Source organism: Clarias gariepinus, chromosome 20 (genome assembly GCF_024256425.1).
Source record: "Clarias gariepinus isolate MV-2021 ecotype Netherlands chromosome 20, CGAR_prim_01v2, whole genome shotgun sequence".
In the NCBI taxonomy this organism is placed as follows: Eukaryota; Metazoa; Chordata; class Actinopteri; order Siluriformes; family Clariidae; genus Clarias; species Clarias gariepinus.
Genome location: NC_071119.1, coordinates 1,902,663 through 1,926,206, shown reverse-complemented (window position 1 = coordinate 1,926,206; position 23,544 = coordinate 1,902,663). Strand labels below are relative to the sequence as shown.

Below are 23,544 nucleotides of genomic sequence, written 5' to 3'. Positions count from 1 at the left end.
CTGCTTCTGTCAGTCGAGTTTGAGTCAATGACAGAACAAATAGCCCCCCTTGTAAAAATGGCCAAGTTGATCAGGGAATCCAGAGACACTTAGTTATTATGGCATGCCAGTTCTGTGAGACCCTCCAAGTTCAGACTGTGAAGAAAATCAGCTCTGGGCACCGGCTCATCTCTTCCTCTGCCAGCGGCTAGTGTTTGAAATTCTAGAACATTCCAAGCAGCATTTTTTCCCCTCTGTGTCATGATGAGAACATGCTCTCCAATTCCTTCCGTTGCATCCCAGCATCCCAGGTGGTGGTTGAATAATCTGTCAGATCAGAGAGTCTGAGATGCAGATGGATGGTTAGCATTTAAAAAAAAATTAAAGTAGCACACAGACAAATTTAAGATGTAAGAAGAAAGCTGATATACAAATATGATGGAGCTTCTCTATTTCGCTCTCTAACAGCTCGTGGGTGGATTTGGAATTTGGATGCACAATATTTGTGATTGGTCAAAGGCAGTGGAACAGTAACACCTTAGTGGTCATCTAAATCTAAATTTATTTTGTCTTATATAAAAAAGTTTTATATTTCTTGTATATTTTTTGGAAATTTTTATATTTTGGTCTAACATCTTATAGTTAAACTATTTATTTATTTCTTGCTTCTTTTTATTTTTCTCTTATTTCTTGGCAATTGTTCTGTTTTGTTTTTTTTAATTAAGGTCACAGGCGGTCATGTAAGCATTCCACTACAAATCGTACTGTGTATGACTGTGTATGTGACAAATAAAATTTGAATTTGGTCAGCTCATGACTGCTGTTTTTTTGCAAAAAAAAAATTTCCACTGAAAACAAATACCTTCCAAATATTTGTTTTTGCAGTACATATATGGGATTAAAAAAATTAATGACATAACCTGAACGCGGATTTTTTTTTTTAAACTTATGTTGGTAACATAATTACATCAGATTTGTAGATGAAGGACAACATAATATGTTTTATTTCTTAAAGAGTAAGTCTGATATATTTTTTGTAATAAAATCTAAGTATAGTGAAATGTGACCTTCAGGACAGAGACGTGACATTCAGGTGTGACTGAGACTGCAGGGTGTCACTGTGGGTTTCCTGTCCCTGAGTGTTTGTGTGTTTGTGCGTTGGTGTGTGTTTCTCAGAAACCGAAAGGTGCCAAGGTTCACTGTGTCAATGAAGTGTAACCACATATGTTTCCATGACTTGTGTGTGTGTGTGTGTGTGTGTGTGTGTGTGTGTGTGTGTGTGTGTGTGTGTGTGTGTACAAAGTACACAATTATTCACTTTGTTACCTTTCACCTCTTAACAAATCGTACAGTTTGTGTGTGTGTGTGTGTGTGTGTTTCTGAAAAAAAGTTCTCCAGGTAATAGATTGTTCTTTTTTTAATAATTAAATCTTCAAATATTCAAAACATTCAGTTCTCTTGCATGCCAGTTTCATCGATTTTGTACAACTTGTTTAGCAAGTTTCAAAAAGTTACAATTAAATGGTACAGTTTTTTTTTGTATAAAATCTAACAATCATTCCTGTAAAAATTGTGTGAACTTAATTTAACATTTATAACCCTTAAAAAATGCAACTGGTGAAAAAGTGAGAAACATAAACATAAATCACAAATAAATGAATACATTTCTAATAATAACATGCTAATAATTTTTTTTTTGTCTGGTTGTAAACCCACTGCACAGTGCAGACACATTAGTTACCTTAAAGTTAAATTTACTAAACAGTTAAAGTAGCAATAAACATCAAAATTTCACAAAACAATTCTGAACTCATACTCTGGGTTCGTACTCTGTGGGATCTTTAGGAGTCGTGTCAAAAACCTGCAACAGAAAAGGTCCCCAAACTGAACCTTTTTTCTTTTTTCGTTTTTTTCCAATGAACCCTTAAAGAATCTTTAACTTGTCTTTTTCTTTCCTTGACAGCAGTTTAGGCCCCAAGTCAGTACGGGGACCCCAAGGGCCAACAAACATTTTTACTATTAACAGAATGAAAGTAGTTTAACATTTTTTTTTTTTGGTACTATGTAGCCAAACAGTGAAAAAAATTAAAATAAACCATGGAGGTGGTGGACAGTCCTGTTAGCCTTATCTCCAATTATTCCGCTTAAGAATCGCCTCAACTAACTACCTTTTCAGGGGTTGAACACCAGATAGTGTTAAATGAAAACCTGGGCTGCTATGTGGGTGTACGATCCCTTGCCCTTTTTCAGGAGATCGAAAAAAGATTTGGGATTCAGCCTCGTGTTAGAAGCTAGTTAGCTTTGTAGGTTGTGTTACCCATGAATAAATCAGTGAGGTGAGTCATGAACCCAGCAGCGTGTTGGTGGAAGCAGTAATGAAGGATGGAAACACAACACAGATGGTTCAAAGGCGAGTCAAAGCAACTTAGAGACAATTACTAAGAAGACAGCATGTTATTTAAAAAGACATAACAATATCAGATGTGTGTTCTTGCTGAAAGTGCTTCTATTGCTGTTTTGAATTGGTCTCTCCTCTTTCAGGGATTTTAGTGTTATGCAGTACCAGATCACCCATTATTATTTATAACTTATGGTGATGATAGAACGTATTGGTTAGATAGGCCCCCTGAACTTTTTTAATAGTGCATGAATTAATTGTATATACCGCTCATGATTTTCTTCTTCATACCTGGAACCTGTCAACATTTCTGTAGTAAGGTTCTGTATAGAACTTTAAGGTTTTCTCCCAGTGAACCACACAAAGAACCATTTACAGTAGGGTTCCATAAACCCTTTGAAAGTTTATTCCTGTTCACATAAAAGCACAGGCCATTATAGGTATGTATTTATACTTTTAAAAAGATTAAGACTTTATTTTACTTAAGTCATACTCATGTATTTAAGAAAATAACATCACACTAACATACCACTTCCTCTCATAGCAATATCACATCCTTAATGGTGGAACTCAAATAGTGCAATCAAGTCACAGAGAAAGATTAGCCTTCTGTAAAATAGACTTTACAACAATTACTAATGAAATTATTTATAAGCTACTGTAAGCAAATACAGTATTTTAAAGTCCTAATTCTAGACATTCTTGCCGTAACAACTCAAACTCACAGCTTCTGTAAACCCCCTTGTGGATGTTCTCGTTTTGAGTCTTTATCCTTCTCCTTATCTTTCTTTTTCTTGAACAGATTCTTGAGCTTTAAAGATTTCTTGCTTTTTTCTCCACTTGATACTGCTGGTGAAAGACTTTCAGATTTTGCAGAACTGCTGCCAGCACCATCACTGCTCACAAGACTTTGGGAGGAGGTGGAGAGTGAAGCAGGATTGCTGAGGTCTCCAGGATTGGTTACATTTGGAGGGTTCTTATAAGACTTCTCTAAAATTCCATCATACACTAGATGGCTAAGGGGATCTGAGGGTGGGGTCCAAACCACTAGGGAGTCCACAGTAAGGTCAGGTGGGCTAAAGCAGCCTGGATCTGGAACTACAAACTCATCCCTGGATATCTTTGTCCTGTCAGTCTCCACAGGCATGTCTAACATATCTTTCTGGACATTATCTATGCTGTCCAGCCTGAACAGTCTTTGTCTCTCTGTGACAACATCACGCTCACCTCTAGACAGCTTCATTGGTATAGCATTGTCCCTTCTCTCTCTTAAAGACATAGTTCTCTGGTTTTCCACCGAAACACCCAACTTATCACGTGCCTTTTTCTTAAAAGTGCTATCTATGGAAACACCTCTAAAAAGCTTTCCCTTGTCCATGGACATGCCTACTTCATCTCTGAGCACATTTCTGTAAAAGTGTTCTTTGGGCAATCCTTTATTATCTTTTACCTTTATATTTTGTGCATCAAATGAGCTTAAGTCATCATGTTCATCTTTCAAAAGGCTTGTGGATAAAGAGTCTAGGTGTTTATCTTTTAGCAGGATATGTCCCTTTAGAGTGTCTTCTCTAAGTAATAATCTTGAAGCAGTGTCTATATCTACATCAAAATCTTTACCTGCATCTTCACTTCGGATATGTCTCACACATTCTTCTTCTGGTATCATTTTTGACAAGCTCTCTCCTGATGGATTCTTCTTTTCTTTAAACATCTTTCGTCGCAAACTGCCAACATTTACCTCAGGATCTTCCATGTATCTTATTCCAAGACAAGGATCTATGGGGGAATCCAATTTCTCCCTGGTGGCCAGTCTAACAGAAGAATAACTAGAATCTATTGGTAAACTCCTAGGAATCTTCTTGAAATCAATATTAACTTCGGGTTCCTTTGTATAAACAGGACTCACCAAAGCTTCTGCAGACACAAGTTCCTCTCTTGATATCTTTCTGGTGGGAGTTTCGACTGGATTTTCTTCAAATGAAACCCTTCTAGAAACACCCTTTGGAGGATACCCGAGTTCCTCTCGCGATATCTTGCGCAAGGGCCTGCTCTCTTGTCCATCAAGTGGAATCTTACTTGTAATACTATCTGAAAAAAGGTCCAAGTTGTCACGGTATAATTTTCGAGATGAAGTATCCAATCCAGGGGTGGAGAACTTTATTCCAACTGTGGGTCCAATGGAATCAGGATCAGAAACTGTTTCTGGAGACTCTCTATAATAAACATAAACAGATTTTGGAATATATTGATAATGTTTTACAATAAAAAAAACATAGAAATGCAGACCATGTAAAATCATCCAAAAGAAGGACTTATTGTCTCAGAATGGCGGGGACAATAATTCCCTCTCCTTCCTCCTCGACATACCGAGAGAGTGGAGGCCGAATCGGGATTAGAAGATCAGGGTCAGGTGATAAAATCACAGGTTGCTGGACAATGTGACTGGTTCGACGAGAATGGACCAATGCTCGAGGAGAAAGCTTGAGTGGAGTAACTGTGACTGCAGATAAGACAAATATAAGATTTGGTGGATGAGATTTGACAGTTTGGAGTTTTCCATCAAATTTACATTTACAGCGTTTGAAAGATACCTTTATCCATATTGACTTACAGAAGTGCATTCAATTTGCATTCATAAATAATATCTTGTTTATATAACTGAACAGTTTCTAGGTAATGGAAAGAATTAATGAATCAAGGGCAGTTGGTTATACCGGGACTGTCCAATGGATACCATGCTCACCTGGAAGTTTTTGTGGCATCATGGATGGCATGGAATCCTCCATGTCAACAGGCACCTGGTAGGAGTTCATGGAGGCTCTTGACAGGACCATCCAGTTGGGGTCTGGGTACAAGGTGGCTGTAAGGCTGGGCAGTCCAGCATTGTTTATTATGGCAAATCCACAAAGCAATTCGATCTGCTGCCACCTGTGCAGGCGTTCTTGCAAGCATGCGGTCACCTCAGATAGAGCGTTTCTATAGCCAAAGACATCAAGGAATTTCTTGTTTATCATTATTATTACAATCCCCTAAAATCTTTTTGCCAACAGAAAATAATCATTTTATTTCAGTTATAAATACAAAGACATAAGCATTCCCTCTTCTTACTTGGCCTGTAAGATTTTGTGATCCACTTGATCTAAAGAGGAACTATGTGCGACATGGAGAGTACCAAGTACAGAACTTCTCTTCTTTTTAATTCTCTCTGCCTAGAGAGTCCACCAAACAAGAAAACAGCAACAAATACATGCAAACACCAAGGCATTAGGTCTGAGAACTTAGCAAGAATGTGTCACAACAAAACTTAAACATGAAAATAAGATCTACCAATCCAACCCCACAGTCATTTCTTAACTTGTAAGGAACAGTCTAAATGCTAGAATATAATCTCAATAGTTTTTGGTACCTCGTCTTTGGCAGTGGCCAGCTGCTGTTCAGCACTCTGCTTTTTGACGTTGTAATACTGCATCTCCACCTCATGTGTGAGCTGCAACCAAAGCTGTAAAGACTCTGTCACTGACCAGCTACCTTGCATGTCCTGTTCCGCCTTCTTCAGCGCCCCTCGAATCTGGGTGCGACACACATGCATCATGGACTCCTACGTGGGACCCAAAGTGACATCCTACTCACTCCCTAAAACATCATATATAAATTGGGAGTTGCACAAGAAAACCTCTGCTGAAGTTTGAAAAAGGACAACAACCGATGTGCTCATTGTCCTAGTAGCCATAAGTGGCCCAAAGTGGCTATTTATAGCTAGACATTCTCAACTTACTCAGTGGTAATTATACTTAACTAAACATTTACTTGTTCAAGTTCTTCCTCTGCATATCTCAGACGACTTAATTCACTGACAGCGCCCTTGCGAAGCTCATGGAGACGGTTGGCCTCGTCTTGAGCTCCCTGGATCTCATCCCTCATCTTTTCCTCTAAAAACTTCTTCTCCACTGCTACTGTACGCTTCTCCTCCTGAGCCAACTCCAGCCTGTTTAAAAAAGCGAATAATACTATTAACCTGTACATTATACTGTTTGATCTTTAAAAGGTGCTCACAAACTGATCAGAGAGATTCTCAGTCACTGGAAGCATTTTTTGCGTCTAGAAACAGTATATTAACCATGATAAATGTTAAAGTACTACAAGTATCAAAACAAAAACCTGGCCCGGATCAAGAGTGTATCTACTGCACCTTATTCCCCAGGGTAGGTGATGGTGAAACACTAGCATAGACAATGATGACTCACTGCTCCTGTAGGTCTCTAAGGCTCTTCTCAGCTCTATGTAGGCTTTCCAGATCCTTCATCATTTTGGAAATGTGCTCCTTAGATGCTTTGTTCTGCACCTGAGCAAACCAGCAGCCACCCAACCCCATTACTACTGACACAATGAGCAGCAGGTCCTTCATCCAGTTGTGTGGTGGTCCTGAAGACAAGAAAACGACAAAGATATAACCTGACGCACATCCAGCCAGCTGGATATTCTCACAGCCCAACTGTTTCTCAATTTTAGTACAGTACTGTGGTCAATATCTAATTTTTTCTGATCTATTATATCTAAAACATTAGTAAAGAAAAAGAGAACAAAGACCAAAATTCTAAGAAAGTATTCACTAAGTGTTGCAGCGGAAGTGTGTGACTTGCTAAAGTTAGAAGGGGCTGGATATTCCAAAATGTGTTCAGAGCTATATTTGTAAATCATATTAAAATAGCTGAGGGTATTAATGGCAAGAACAGCTACTCATACCTTAAGTCATATTTAATGACGATGATGTGATGCCAAAGATGAGCCAGCTCCCCTAGCCCCTACTCCACACTACTATGCTATACCTCTGGCCATCACCCAGGAAATGAGATGTTGAGTTAATTACTAGAAATCTTAACCACAGGTGAATCTGGGTCCTATGTGGTTGATCTTGGTGCTTTTATAAGGTTGAGGTGTTTTTGGGATTTCTGTGAGGTTGATATTGCTATTTACACTGATCAGCCACAACACTACCAGCACTGCCAGGTGAAATGAAAAGCATTGTTTATCAACTATATTCCAGTAAAATGGTGGCAGGGTCATGGGCACCCAAGGCTCATCTATACTCACAGGGATCAAAGTTTAGCCCATCCAGTCCGATCCCACAGAAAAGTCAACATTTTTGCTGAAAAAAGTCAGTCGACTTTTTTTTTTTTTTTACAGTCGACACCCCATTGCACAACAGCCTTCTGCGAATGTGCCCAACAAGCAAAGAGTTCAAAGTTCTTGATCTTGATCAATCCTTCAAACTCCCCAAATCTCATTCAGATCCTTAGTGTTTAAAGTAGATCTTGATATTTCAATTAGTTTGACATTGTTGGTTTTTTGAGGTTGAGGCTGATTTTGGTGCTTCTCTGTGGTCAATCTTGGTGTTTCCTTGAGGTTGACTAATCTTGGTATTTCTCTGAGGTTGGGGCTGCTCTTGCTGTTTTTATAAACTTCATGCTGGGATTTAATGCAACCACAGGGGTGCGCAATCCAGTGTCTTCTTGTTCAAGTCCCAAGTCTGGATGAATGCAGAAGGTTGTATGCAAATCAATGATGCGAATCACAAATATCACTTCCATACCGGATCGGTCACAGCTATGGTTAAAAAACAACTGCCACAAGTGCAGTTGACCTACAGGGTGCCGGTGGAAATTGGGCTGCTGTTGGTCGAAAAAGGAGAGGAGGAAGGCGTGTTCGAAAGCAAAGAGAGAAAAGGAAAGGCAAGAGTTTAGGAGTGATAGTAGGAACTTTGAATGTTGGGACTATGACAGGAAAGGCAAGAGAGTTAGTTGATATGATGCAGAGAAGAAAGATGGATATACTGTGTGTCCAGGAGACCAGGTGGAAAGGTAGCAAGGCTAGAAGCTTAGGATCAGGGTTTAAATTGTTTTACCATGGTGTAGATAGGAAAAGAAATGTAGTAGGAGTTATTCTGAAAGAGGAGTTTGTTAGGAATGTTCTAGAGGTGAAAACATTATCAGATAGGGTGATGGGACTGAAGCTGGAAATTGAAGGGGTAATTTTCAATGTTGTTAGTGGGTATGCCCCACAGGTAGGATGTGAGTTAGAAGAGAAGGAGAAATTCTGGAGTGAGTTAGATGAAGTGATGCAGAGCATCCCCAGAGGTGAAAGAGTGGTGATTGGTGCAGACTTCAATGGACATGTTGGGAAAGGCAACAGAGGTGATGAAACTGTGATGGACAGATGGTGGTGGATTTTTCCAAAGAGGATGGAAATGGCAGTAGTAAATACTTTCTTCCAGAAGAGGCAGGAACATAGGGTGACATATAAGAGTGGATGCAGAAGCACTCAGGTCGACTACATCTTGTGTTGGCGATGTAATCTGAAGGAGATCAGTGACTGCAAAGTGTTGGTAGGGGAGAGTGTAGCCAGACAACATAAAATGGTGGTGTGTAAAATAACCCTGGTGGTGAGGAAGGTGAAGAGGACAAAGGCAGAGCAGAGGACAAAGTGGTAAAAGCTGAGAAAGGAAGAATGTAGTCTTCAGGGAGGAGGTGGTCAGAGGTATGCGTGGTCAGAAGGTGCTTTAAGTTGACTGGAAAATTATAGTCAATGTGATCAGGGAGACAGTTAGGTGGGTACTTGGTGTATCACCAGGAAAGGGAAAAGTGGGCAAGGAGACTTGGTGGTGGAATGAGGAAGTCCAGGAGTGTATACAGGGAAAGAGGCTAGCTAAGAAGAAGTGGGACACTGAGAGGACTGAAGAGAGTAGACAGGAGTACAGGGAGATGCAGAGTAAGGTGAAAGTAGAGGTGGCAAAGGCCAAACAAAGAGCATATGAGGACTTGTATGCTAGGGTAGACAGTAAGGAGGGAGAGGGGGATCTGTACAGGTTAGCAAGGCAGAGAGATAGAGATGGGAAGGATGTGCTGCAGGTTAGAGTGATTAAAGATAGAGATGGAAATGTACTGACAGATGCCAGGAGGGTGATGGGAAGATGGAAGGAGTACTTTAAAGAGTTGGTGAATGAGGAAAACGAAAGAAAATGAGTAGAAGATGTGACTTTTGTGAAACTGGAAGTAGCAAATATTAGTAAAAGTGAGGTGAGAAGGGCGTTGAAGAAATGAAGAGTGGAAACGCTGTTGGTCCTGATGACACCTGATGTGGAGGTATGAAAGTGCTTAGGAGAGGTGTCAGAAGAGTTTCTGACTAGTTTGTTTTACAAGATCTTGGAGAGTGAGAGGATTCCAGAGGAATGGAAAAGAAGTGTATCAGTGCTGATTTTTGAGAACAAGGGAGATGTGCAGAGCTGTGGCAATTATAGAGGCATAAAGCTAATAAGCCATACAATCAAGCTGTGGAAAAGAGTAGTGAAGGCTAGGTTACGGGCAGAGGTGAGCATTTGTGAGCAGTAATATGGTTTCATTCCTAGAAAGAGTACATCAGATGCAGTATTTGCTTTGAGGATGCTGGTGGAGAAGTACAGTGAGGGTTATAAGGAGTTGTGTACATTGTGTCTTTGTAGGAGTGATAAGGATAGATAGGATCAAGAATGAGTTCATCAGAGGCACAACCCTTGTTAGATATTTTGGAGATAAAGTCAGAGAGGCCAGATTGAGGTGGTTTGGACATGTTCAGAGGAGAGATTTTAAATATATCGGTGGAAGGACGCTGAGGTTGAAACTGCCAGGCAGCAGGTCTAGAGGAAGCCCAAAAAGGAAATTTATGGATGTAATAAGAGAGGACATGAAGGTACTTGGTGTGAGAGAAGAGGATGCAAAGCATAGGGTTAGATGGAGGCAGATGATTCGCTGTGGCGACCCCTGAAAGGGAACAGCTGAAAGACAAAGAAGAAGATTCATACTGGGATTTCTATAAGGTTGACCAGAGTCTTTTCCTGTGTGTTTGATTTTGATCTTGTTGTTTCCATGATCTTGAGCTGATCTTGGTGTTCCTGTGGGGTTTAACCTTATGTTTCTATGAGATTAAGTTAAAATTAATTGTGCTGTTTCTGTAAGGTTGACCTTAGTGAGTTTTTTCTTTTTTTTTTAAGATTATATCTTGGTATTTCTAAGTGGTTGATCAGTCTTAGTGGTTCTTTGAGTTTGATCATGATGTTTGTTTCTTGAGCTGATATCGGTGATCCTGTGATATTGATTTTGTCATTTCTATGAGGTTGAATCTGATATTGGTGCTTCTATGAGGTCAGTCTTAGTGTTTCTATGAGGTTGGTCTTGCTTTTTTTATCAATACATTCAAGTTGCTTTAAGTTGTACTCATCTACAGCTGCTTAGGGGTTTTATCATGTATCAGAATCATGACATATTGTGAGTGAGTAAATAAACATATATACACACGTGTAGGTGGTCCAAAGAGCACAACATCTAGTGCTTTGAGCTTCAGCTTGTGTTTGTGTTGCTGGTCCTGGATCTTTAGGTAGGTGCTCATGAATGATGGCTCATTGGACGCAATCCTAGAGAAAGTCATTCAAAACAAAAATCATGTACATATCCACGTAATAATAAAATCCAACAGCCACGATACTACACAATACTGTATCTGAAGAACCCTTGAGGAACGCGTTTCTTTCCAGGATTAAAGCATGCTTCTGATTGGTTGCTCTCACCTAGGCAGTGTGTTTCCATTGACGCGCAACTCCTTAAAGCTCTTCTCGTATTGCGGCAGCTCCACAAACTCTCGCAGCCAGCGCAGCACGTCCTCCTGGGTCCAGTTATGAACTACGAGAGCAAGAAAAGCACACCATATTAACTGTCCTGCAACTTCAATGTCACGATTTGCTGCAAACACACAGAAACACACCTTCTGAGGACTTCCAGCCTCTCCAAAGCTCCTCCACGGTGATGTGCTGGTCCTCTCTGTGCAGTTTACTGTGTTTATTTGTCTGCTGCTGCTGTTGCATGTCCTCAATGATAAACTACAAGCATGGGACACACACATACACAGAAAGAAAGCAAGAGAGAGAGAGAGAGAGAGAGAGAGAGAGAGCAGGTTACTTCATACCATATCAGCTGCACATATACACAGCAGCAATCACAAGGACAAATACTTTATGATGCTATTTCATGGATAATAGCGTCATTGCCACCGTCACTTGCACACACACTCAAAGCAGCACGTATAAGAGCTGTGACGCCGATAACTTTTTGTCATTCCTTTTTAGATTAAACTAAAGCAGATTTAACAAGTGTGTGTGTGTGTGTGTGTGTGTGTGTGTGTGTGTGTGTGTGTGTGTGTGTGTGTGTGTGTTTGTCTGTATATCGGTCTTGGAATGTGTTCTGGGCTGTAACTGGAGACACCATGAGACTCCATCTTAGGCACGTCCTTAATCTGCCCCAGACACCTGATCCCCACATACACACACACACACACACACACACACACACACACACACACACATACATACACAAACAGTGTCACACTGACCTACAGCTTCAGTGCAATCATAATCAGCTCCCTAAATCCCTATATATACCAGATGTTGGTAACAACCCATTCAATCCACACATGCGAAGAAATCAAACCATAGATGTCGAAGTGAATGAAGTTAATAATGTAATAATGTTAAATGACACAGGGAAAAAGTACTGAAGAGGCTTACTGAAATTTATTTCATACATTATACAAAAGCCTTAGTTGGTAATGAGACCTTCAAGACACCTGTATGGAGAAACTAGTTGCAATTAGTTGAAAATAGTTTTGGCCCATTCTTCTTCACATTTTGAAGATTCTATGGGTCTCTTTTATGAACTATATGAATCTTTAGTTCTTTCATAGATTTTCAGTTGGATTCAAGTCAGATGATTGGCTGGGCCATTCCAGTAGCTTTATGTTCTTCCTCTGAAACCAACTGAGAGTTTCCTTGGCTGTGTGTTTGGGATAAGTGTCTGACTGAAAAGTCCACCCTCGTTTCAACTTCATCATAGTGGAAGATGGCAGCAGATTTGAATCCAGAATCTTTCCATTCATCCGTCCTTTAATTGTATGAAGTTTGCTAAAACCGTATGCTGAAAAAACAGCACCAAACAGACTCCAAACTTCTGTTGTTGTTTTTGGGGTAATGTGCAGTGCCATTTGTTATGGTATCCAAAAAGTGAAATTTAAACTATACATACTAGATAAATAGTCTCATCTGACCACAATATGTTCTCTCAGTATTTTAGCAAACTTTAAACGCTTGAGTGATTACTTATCGTTTGTTTTCTTTGAAACAATTGTACCTGCTCTTTAGAGGTATTTCTGAAGCTCTCCACAAGTGGTCCTTGGCTCTTGAGCAACACTTCTTATAATTTCACTCATTAGTTAGAAATCTTGCGGAGAGCACCTGGTCATTTCCAGTTTATGGTGAAATGATGTTCTTTCCACTTCCAGATTATGGCCCCTCAGTGGAACATTCAGAAGTTTTGAAATCCTTCTGTAACAAATGCAATCAGTATGTTTTGCGAAAATAAAGTTGCAACGGTCTTGAGAGAGCTGTTTGCTTTTACCTATCAAGAGATCAGTTGGGACTGAACCAGATCATATTAATTTGCAGGGGGCAGGATTGCTTCTAATTACTGATTGATTTTAGTTGGTGTCTTGGTTTTCCACGCCTTTCTTCATGTGCTCAATACTTTTCCCATGTGTCATTTTACATTTTTACACATAATTTATGGACATCTATGGTTAGATTTTTTGATTGTTACCAACATCCGGTGAAAATTGAATCTCAGTAGGACATTATATATATATAGTATTTTTCAGTATAACCATCTCTCTCTCTCTCTCTTTCTCTCTCTTCAGATGTTTACCTCCACACTCTCCTCCACCTCAATCCCTCCGTCCTGATCGTCATCCATCTCCTGGTGGATGTGCCGCAGCGCCTCCAGACTGTAACGATCTGCCTCAGTCACGCAAGGAGGACTCACCTGCTGACACACATCTGGGGTCCGAGGTTACAGACGAGGGTCAATAAGCAGCAACCATTGCTGATAAACACTTTATCCTGATTAAGGTTATAGAGGATCGGGGGAACGAGGTGGGAATACATCACAGGACAACACCTTACCACCATTCTCATTCACTTTTACATCAACCAGGGGTATTTAAGACACGCCCCTGAATTGCCATATTTAGTTTTTAATCCCGCCATAGTTAACCTGCATCTCAAATCACTTCTGTCTATCATTAAGTCAAGCTGTGAAATGATCTATTAGGGGCAGGGGACTACTGATTGCAAGGTTTCAGGTTCAAACCCCAGCATCACCAAGTTGCTGGGCTCTTAACCCTCCCCAGACATGTTAATACATTACTATTACACTTCTACACTCACAACGCTCACCTGTTACGGTCTGAGACTCCTTCTGTCCAGGTTCAGGAGAACTAACGCTAAAGCCACAGCTGATCAGAAGCAGCACTGGAACATGGAGTCTGAGCATCATCATCTTCTTCTTCATCAGTTCTTCATCCACAAATGGTCAGCTCTCAATTTAATATCCTGAGAAACTTCTGAGAAGTTCAACCACCAGTCCGGGATCTGCTTTACTTATTATTATTATTATTATTATAACGAATACTAATCTTAGCACTTTAAAACTCGAAATATTCTCTAAAACAGACTTTTAAAAAAGACTTTTTAAGCAGCTCTGACGTCACATTCGGTAAAAATAGACACTCCAGAGCGCACGAGCTGCCGATCCTGATAGATTACATGTATAAGATTTAGAACTCTTCTCCACAGTGTGGTGGAGCTTTAGAATCAAACAGCGCTGAGACTAAAGACAGACAGAACTCTTCATAAATAACCGTTACTAACTTCAAAGGGAAAAGCGCGCGCGGAAAGAATTAAAGCAAAAACTATAAATAAAACAAATAACGGCCGCTGGGGTGTGTGTGTGTGTGTGTGTGTTAATTCGTTCCCGTGGAGAGCTCCGTTATTCCTCTCTCCGTGTGACCCTGGTAGAATCCCCCGGTGTGTGTGTGTGTGTGTGTGTGTGTGACCGACATGAGCTGATTCTCTCTCGGTGTGTTTGCTGTACACCCCTTCCCACCCCACAACACACACACACACACACACACACACGCGCGCGCGCGCGTCTCCTTAACGTAACTTCCTCAGTCCGAATCCGGGCACGCGCTCTGATCAACAGGCACGCGCAGCGGCCGCCGGGAGCGCGCTCTAATCACCGGGCACGCGGGCACTCTGATCAAACTTTTTAATCCTTTTTTTTTTTTTTTTTTTAAATCTGTTTAAAACCTACACACACACACACACACACACACACACACACATTAAACTTTTTCTAATTACAATAGTGTTTTAGGACTAATTGCAATAGCTCCACACACACTCACTATGTTTTTATTTGTGTCTCTCTCTCTCTCTCTCTCTCTCTCTCACACACACACACACACACACACACTGTTACTGTTCAAACAGCTCCTAAAGATATACCAAAATATAATTTTGCCTTGAAACACACACACACACACACACACACACACACACTTAAAAAATGTCTTTCCAACTAATTATGTGCATTAGCTCTGAGTCTCTCTCCCTCTCTCTCTCTCACACACACACACACATTGTGTATTTTGTAAGACTTGTACTTGTACACACACACACACACACACTCAGGATTAAATTTAGAACCCTATCATATTAACTAAGTCCGAGACTCATGATCTTAAGAGGAGCAGAAACACCGGCTCAGATTTCGCCTCAACAACTCGGTCTAACCTGGTAACACACAACAGGTGTGTGTATGAGTGTGTATGTGTGTGTAGAGAGTGCTGTTAGCGTTAACCTTTGACCCTGTGAGTATGCACAAGTGACAGGTGTCTGTCAGCTGCACCATGCTCTGAAATCTCTTTAATGTTTATACTGGAAGTGATCAGGGGAAGAACACCAGGGCCGAGTTCCATTCCGAAGTGCACTTCACAGCGTGCTCCCTACTCCCTGCTTCATGTGCAGGGACTGATGGTGGAGGGAACTTCAACCCCCGACAAAACTCCACCTTTCAGAACACTCTGCAAAGTCACCAGTGCTGACGTCACTTCCTCCGTGCGTTACCATGGTAACATAACCACTACACAGTGTGTTCAGCCATGTTAAATGTGATTCCAAACCGCAGGGATCGAAAAAATGTCCAGTTTAAAGGGGAACTGCGAATGGTGTAGGGAACAGGTAAACAACAGGTGTTCACTTCACCGGAAAAGGGAATAAAAAAAAATGTCCCATCAGTCATTGCGTCTCGCTGGAGCTCGAACAAGGATTTATTATTATCATTATTATTGAGGACGGCATCATATTAAAGGACACAAATTGTAAAGGTACCCAACTATATTAAATTGAATCTAACTTTTAATTAGAGTAACAGTCAGGCAAATAAAACACAAGAACAATCTTCATCTGTTAAGTATTTTATTGCTCCACTGACGTCGACTCGACCCCTCTTCCACTCGCACGAGGGGATAAAGCGACAGAACCGCCCCCAAAGTGGATCCGAAAATTAAAACACAGCCCCTTCTTTCTTTTTTGACGCTGATATTGACGTGTATTGCATCCGTTACATTTATTTATTTTCAGTGAGGCTACACGTGCACTAGCCCTCCGGAGCGTTAGCACTCGTAACCTCCTGAGTGGAAAGAGCACAAACAGTCTGGAATCTTGGCTTACAGCACGCACACACACACACACACACACACAGTACACACATTTAAGACCGATCCAAGGCGACAGGTTTTGGACACGTCTGTTTGAGCTCGGCGAGAAGTGGCAATGTTTTGGCAAACTGCGTTTTTATATTTTTAGGAGAACTGTTTCGCTCATGGTGGATCGTTAAGGCAAGCACAGTGGACAAAGTGAGGAAATAATTCTCGTTAAATAGAAAAAAAATTCAGCACGACCTTGATGAAGGTCATTCAGTCTCTTTTAATCTACTCGTAGTCGATTAGGTTCGCGTCCAGGAGCTACGTAGCAAATTTAACTAGCTGACAAATAATAATAATTTTTTTTTTTTTTTTTAAACACACATACAGGTAAGTCTCCTCCTCTGACCACACCCAGCTCTTTGGACTTGTGTCCCGATTGGGTTTAAGATGCACCTGGGACTTCCTGTCATCTATAAAGGATGTATAGAAAGGCTGCTGTGCCTTGTTCTTAGGCTCCACCCCTTGAAGTCTGTATGTAGATGTTTTGAAAGTAAATGTGGGTTTAAAAAAAAAATAAAACAGAAAAAGTGGGGGAAAAAAAATCACCACCTAGCTCCATAACGAGTTTTGGTTGTGGACAAAGTTAGCGAGACACCTTGCTAATCGGCTGCTTGACGCTCCTTCGGAAGACTAATCACCGCTAACTAGCAACAGGTACAAAGTTAGAGGTATAAAACGGTAGATTTGAAATGTTTCGCTGCACATTTACACTTTATACGCTACAACAGGAGAAGCGCATTTCCTTTTAAAAGTGCCGGACAGGCAGAATGACGTCTCCGATAAGTTCCATGGGCATCTTGGGGAGGGATTAGTGGACAAGGCGTGTCAGGAACCCTACTCAACCACAGCTGGACCAAATAACACTGAAATAAACGAGTCATGACCTTTAGAAACATTGACCTTTAGGTTCGGTACGAGTTTGAGAGTGGTGATGAGATACGAGATTGGGGCGGCCACTAGTAAGAGGGTGTAGAGTTCACGTAGGCACAAAGGGCTCGTTTCAGCTGCCAGAAAAAACAAACAAACAGTGAGTCAATAAAGAGTAAGAAAGTGCAGAGGTTCTGGACACATAGCTGAACATAAGGTGGCACACACACACAGACCGAAGAGCACATGGACGGACAAGAACATGACAGAAAAACAAAGATTAAAACAAGAGCAGGAGGCTCGGTCTAAAGCGCGTCTATAGACTAACCTAAGACTTATAAAGGCAGAGACTGAACCGGAGTCTACACACATTAGACATGACGGTTTTCACTGGGAATTCCCGTCTCCATTCACACACCATCACGCTGTTCGTTTGCAATTCAAACAAACTTCTGGTTTAAAGATTAAACGCTGGGATTCGGGCGACTGTGAAACGTGGTTAAGTACAAGTACAGGTATTTGATGTACTATGTAGCAAAGTGAAAGTAAAAAGTATCATCTAATAAAAGTATGAAGTATGTACTTAAGTACAGTAACAGAGGTACATGTACAGCAGTACCTCAAGATAAAAACATGAATTTCCGCCTTAAGAACTGGATAAAAACACGTCTGCATCAGTGAAAAGTCAAATGTGGGTGCATTTTTTGGCAGGATATAGCACCAGGAGTCTCGAAAATGTTATCAAGGATGGTAGCGAGAAGAAAAGAGAGCTGCTTTTAGTTTGGTTTGTAAAGCCGGTCGGTGCCGGGAGGAATCATAAATTAAGGTTAGGTGAGCTTTAATGTCTAGATATTTTACTTCATTTACGTGTCTTTTCTAAATGTTTTGATGGTTTTTATATGCAAAAATATGATTTTAGTGTTGGAAACTGGAAACATTTGTAATATTTTGGGGCGGCTGGAACGGATTATTTGCGTTTACATTATTTCCTATGGGACAATGCGTTTCACAATATGAAATTTCACCTTAAGAACTCGCCTCCGGATTAATTAACAGATTAAACCTGTATGCAGAGATACCGCTGTACCCAGTTATCTCCCACCTCTGCTAGACAATAATAAAAAACGAATAAAAGCAAAACCGCTCAAGTTGGTGGAACGTTTTCTGCTATTATAATCTGTTCAAATTCGCAAACTGTTATCATGGTTCTGCTGCAAGATTCCGAATTAAATCTTCACAGTTTTACACTTGCAATGATCTGAGCCGCATCTGTTCCAATTTTTAAAAAAAATAAAAAATACAGAATCCAAAACACTTTTGCGTTCTCACTAAAGCAAGCTTGGTGTTCATCGACTTCGAGTGTCTGTTCAGGTCTCAGTCTGTCCCCCCCAAAAAAACTCTCCAGACACAAAACATTTCTTCCCTTATTCAGAACGCCTCTCAGGAAGCCGTCTCCAGGCTGAGGTAAACGTTCAGGGGAAAGTCGATCGTGTAGACGAGGGTTTATAAATACACTAACAGACGCCCCTGGACTCGCGCAGCGTCTGTGTGGACCAGATCAGGGACGGACGGACGTCTCTTTACTCGTGTCCTGGAAGCTCCGATACTATCGTGACCTCGTTTCGCTTGAGGTCTAAGTGCATTACTCAAGCGGATTTGTGAAGGGGAGGCAACAAAACAATTTATAACACAGGGCGGGTTGTAACTCGATGGCAGGACGAGCAAGTTAAAGCTTTTGTGTTAAAAAAATGAAAATAACGAGTAAAGCCACCATCTCCCAAAACTCTCTCACACACTCGCGCGCACACACACACACACACACACACAATAATACTTAAAAAAAAAAAAAAAAAAACAGGGAAATTTTTGCACAATGTAAAAACAGTATTAAAAAAATAAAATTAGAAATTAAAAACGCTGGTACAAGTCGAGAAAGGTTTAAGGCAGTCGCCGAGGAGGATTAAAAGGCAGCTATGACGAAGAGCTCATGAGAGTAAATCCACATGAACCCTTCTACTTTTTTTTGTTTTGTTTTTTTTTTCTTTTTTATACTTCCGAGCACAAATGCTCGTGAAAAAATATACAAAACAATTTGGTAACAAAAGGTTACTAAAAATGTTATAAAACTGAGAGAGGAAAAAAAAAGTGAAAAATGTACCTTTAGCTAAAGCTTATAAAATTATACATCAATAAAAAATAATAATAATAATAATAACAATAACAACAATAATAATATTCCTTGGTCCTTGGTTGAAAACTATATTCCTATGTGATAAGGTTTAGTTTTTTTTCTTCTCCTTCCGCGGAGGAACGGGAGCGTTTTCTTCACCTGTGAATAGTTTTGTCTCATTTCAGTTCCGTGAAAGAATAAAAAAATTTAAAAAAAAAAAACGTAAAAGCAGAGAGCCGTCTCGGAGTTTCATCCTATTGCGCAACATCGTTGTCCTTTATAAGAGAATCCGACAGGTGGCGCTGCTGTCCCTTTAACAAGGTTGGGACACGGACATGGCCGAGGACGATGAGGACGATGAAGAGACGCCGGTGGCGGTCGCGTATCCGGGCTGACTGTCGATCCTGGACTGCAGCACGAGGCCGGACGAAGACGACGATGATGAAGACAAAGAGGAGGACGATGAGGAGGAGGACGGTGAAGAGGCGGAGCCTGAGCGCAGGATGGCTCCGGCGGCACTGCAGTGTGGGCGGGGCCCCGGCTCGGGCGTGTATGTGAAGGTGAGCGCCGTGGAATAGATGATGCCGTCGTTGCGCACCAGCGTGACGGGAACCTGGACGGGCTGGCGAACCCAGCGCCACCCCTCACGGAACGCCGAGATATCGGGAACCACGCAGAGGACGCTCTCGCCGCACCTACACACACACACAAAGACACACAGATCCTCAGACACACAGACAGTCGGGGTGTGTGTGATGTGTACGCGGGTACGGACTCACCTGTACATGGTGTCGGCTTCCACGTCACCAAACCACACCCTGAGGTTCGGAGTAAAGTTCTGTCCCGTCAGCTCCAGCATGGCCACGTCACCGCCACCGTTCAGCTACACACACACACACACACACACACACACACCAAAACATTATCATCAGATGTTTCTGTTTAACAAAATATTTAAATTAGATTTGTTATAGTGTGTGTGTGTGTTACCTGTAAACTCTCCACCACAGGTACAGGTGTGACGGGGTGTGTGACTGGACCCATGCCCTCGTAGAACGTGTACTCGGCTTTATCCGTACTGATGATCGTCCACGACGCGCCGTCGTTAATCATCTCTTTATTCGTCTCTTTGGGGCACGGCGTCGCCTGGAATTATGCAAATTGCAACAATGAGGGGTGTGGCCTCGCAGGTAAAGAGGCGTGGCCTGAGTAATTCCCAGTGTCAAAAAGGGTGTGGCCTGTCAGCAAAGAAGGCGTGGCATATGTATTTGTCAGTTACAGAGAAAGAGACGTGGCCTGTGTACCTGTCAGTCAGAGAAAAAAAGGGCCGTGGCCCAAGTACCTGTCAGTCAAGAGAAAAAAAAAGGAGGTGTGGTCCATGTACCTGTCAGTCAGAAACAAAAAAAAGGGTGTGGCCCAAGTACCTGTCAGTCAGAGACTAAAAAAGGGGGTGTGGCCCATGTACCTGTCAGTCAGAAAAAAAGGAGGTGTGGCCCATGTACTTGTAAGTCAGTGAAAAAAAATGAGTATGGCCCGTGTACCTGTCTGTCAGAAACAAAAAAAAGGGTGTGGCCCACGTACCTGTCAGTCAGAGACTAAAAAAAGGGTGTGGCCCAAGTACCTGTCAGTCAGAGACTAAAAAAGGGGGTGTGGCCCATGTACCTGTCAGTCAGAAAAAAAGGGGGTGTGGCCCATGTACTTGTAAGTCAGTGAAAAAAAATGAGTGTGGCCCGTGTACCTGTCAGTCAGAAACAAAAAAAAGGGTGTGGCCCACGTACCTGTCAGTCAGAAACAAAAAAAAAAGGGTGTGGCCCACGTACCTGCCCGTCTGAGAGAATAAAAAGGGGTGTGGCCTGTGTACCTGTCAGTCAAAAACAAAAAAGGGGTGTGGCCCAAGTACCTGTCAGTCAAGAGAAAAAAAAGGAGGTGTGGCCCATGTACCTGTCAGTCAAGAAAAAAAAGGGGTGTGACCTGTGTACCTGTCAGTCAGCGAGAAAAAAAGCGGTGTGGCCCGTGTACCTGTTAGTCTCAGCAATTAGCACACAGCTACACTAATAAGTGTGTGTGTGCGTGTGTGCGTGCGTGCACACCTCACCTGGAACTGAATGATACGCTCCTGAGACAGACACAGGTACATGCGCTCAGTATCTTTCAGGTAAAACGCACACTTGTGTAGCTGAGACACAGGATCGTCTGCATCCATTAATGCCGTCTGCTTATCCACCTTACGGATGACCTACACACACACACACACACACACACACACACAAATAATTAAACTATTTAAACAACGCCAACACTTTATAATTACAGGATATTACACAATAATGATTTCTTTTAATAAAGTGTGTTTTTTCTCTCACCAGACGCGGTAAAGCCATGCCCGTGACAGAACACACCAGTTTCACCGTCTGACCGTAGTGGATATATCCATCTCTGACCGTAAACTCCTCTCCCTCAGACTCATCGTCATCCACTGCAGAGAGAGAGAAAGAAAAATGAAACACTGGGCAAAATAACAAAAGAAAGGAAGTGTTTGTGTGAGAGAGTGAGAGACACTGACGCAGGTGGATGTAGAACGCGCCCCACTGCTGAGAGCTGGCGTGGAAGTTTCCTCCCTCCACATGGAGGTACCGAGTGCTGACCGTCTGAGAGCGCAAGCGGTTAAACAGAGCCACTTTAGTGCCTGACGCTATACACACTGAGACAGAGGGAGAGAGAGAGGGTTATAAAGTGACACACACACACACACACACAACCCTGTATGAGAGGAGAACAGCAGAGAAGTGAGGACTCACGGTCTGCGTTCTTCAGAGACTGTTTCTTCTTGGAAGGCTTGGAGATGACTTTGATGCGCTTGCTGAGGAACACGCCGATCTCTGCACTGTTCCCGTAGAACATCTTCACCGTCAGCATGAAGTGCTTCCTCTTATCCGAGTCTGAGATGTACAGAGTCTTAGCTGTGCAGAAGTTCTATAGAGGAGGAAAAGAGGAGGAAAGGAAGGAAAAAGAGAGAGAGAGAGAAGGAAAGGGGGACAAAGTTTAACCTTTAATGTTTTTTTTTATAGTTTAGAATTATAGTTAGGGTGTTTAAGTGTGTGTCCATGTGTGTGCCTGTGTGTGTGTGTTTGCTGCACCACCTTGCCCTCCAGGTTGAGCTGCTGCATTTCCTGATCGCTGTTCCCGATGCCGATGAAGGCGCAGGGCTGTGCCTCCTGCTCCGAGCAGCCCTCTCTCTCCATCTGCTCCTTTTTCTTCTTCCAGCCGCAGCCCATCAGGTACACACACGGGGGCGGGCAGAAGAACCTCCACACACACACACAAACACACAGTCTATCACACACCTGGGTCACTTCTCTGGGAAAGACCAATGCAGGACCACTGCAACTAATCAGAGCGCAGGCCCCGCCCCCTGAAGACCATCAGCAGATCAAAGACTCACCTCTTCTCGTTGCCGTAGGATTTCTGTGCGACTTTTGCGTGTAGAATAAGCACGGTCTGATCTCCTCTCTCCTTCAGGTAATTACGCATCGCCTCTCTGTGGGGGAAAAACAAACTCAATACAGAGAATAAGGAGAACAAGAGGAGAGCGAAAGGAGAAGGGAGAGAAGGGTAATGAGGCACAAAGAAAAGGAGAGAGAGAGAGAGAGAGAGAGAGGGGACACAGATGAGGAAGAGAGGAGAAGAACGAGGACCTGAAAGAGACTGAACAAAGTGTAAAATGATTCTAATCACTACAGAGGTACCTGGTCAGGCGCTTTGGCTGAGGGAGCTCCCCAAATTTCCTGTTAAAAAAAAGAATAAATAAATAAATCAGGAGAAATAATTACAACCATAACTCCAGAGCCCAGTGTCAGTGATCCGCGCATGCGCAGTGTGCGTCCAGCTGGTTGACAGTTTGGAGAAATATAATAATAATAATAATAAACCAACAACACGGTTAAAGCGCTAACACACGCGTCACAGTGGCGGTGTGTGTGATGTTAGACATGATGACGAGGATGATGAAGATTAACGGTATAAACACAGCTCGCGAGCTCAGAGTTGAGAGTTAGCTAAAGTCGCTTTTTTTCTGCGTAACGCCGCGCGCGCGCGATCTTCAAACAGGACCGTCCTCAGGGTTATAAATAGAGCACGCGACATGAGGAGAGTGAAGCGCGTCTTCGAGAAACATCTGCGGTGAAGAAATGTGGGCGAAACTTGCCTGGTTAGCATGACGGCTAGCTCAGCTAAAGGGGCACAGCTACAACAATACGGCGCGAGGCGCGCGATAAAAAGCGCGTCGGCGGACACGAATGAGTAACCCGCTCTCCCGACAACCGGCTGCGCGGTTAACGCCGACTTTAACGTCTCCCTGAGCCTGTTCTTGATGGTAATTTCATCGCTTACCCCGTCACAACAGGCGCCATCTTCCTGCAACTCTCTAATAAAGTGTGAAATGTCGCGA

General features: G+C 42.2%; 2 protein-coding genes across 2 annotated transcripts; both read right to left on the bottom strand.

The window, feature by feature from the left end:
- Window positions 1–2,353: 2,353 nt before the first annotated feature.
- Window positions 2,354–14,289, bottom strand: stim2a (tromal interaction molecule 2a). Its single transcript, XM_053480378.1, has 12 exons — window positions 13,686–14,289; window positions 13,156–13,286; window positions 11,168–11,282; window positions 10,974–11,085; window positions 10,705–10,820; window positions 6,622–6,799; window positions 6,185–6,362; window positions 5,784–5,945; window positions 5,486–5,586; window positions 5,121–5,353; window positions 4,745–4,877; window positions 2,354–4,590 (listed from the first exon to the last, which is right to left on the bottom strand). Exons 1-12 carry the CDS (start codon window positions 13,798–13,800, stop codon window positions 3,099–3,101), a joined length of 3,066 nt encoding a protein of 1,021 aa, XP_053336353.1. The 5' UTR covers window positions 13,801–14,289; the 3' UTR covers window positions 2,354–3,098.
- A 1,464-nt stretch (window positions 14,290–15,753) lies between these two features.
- On the bottom strand, window positions 15,754–23,544 carry rbpja (recombination signal binding protein for immunoglobulin kappa J region a). Its single transcript, XM_053480233.1, has 11 exons — window positions 23,487–23,544; window positions 22,844–22,882; window positions 22,540–22,635; window positions 22,238–22,403; window positions 21,896–22,070; window positions 21,661–21,798; window positions 21,461–21,573; window positions 21,193–21,333; window positions 20,088–20,243; window positions 19,877–19,980; window positions 15,754–19,792 (listed from the first exon to the last, which is right to left on the bottom strand). Exons 1-11 carry the CDS (start codon window positions 23,504–23,506, stop codon window positions 19,411–19,413), a joined length of 1,530 nt encoding a protein of 509 aa, XP_053336208.1. The 5' UTR covers window positions 23,507–23,544; the 3' UTR covers window positions 15,754–19,410.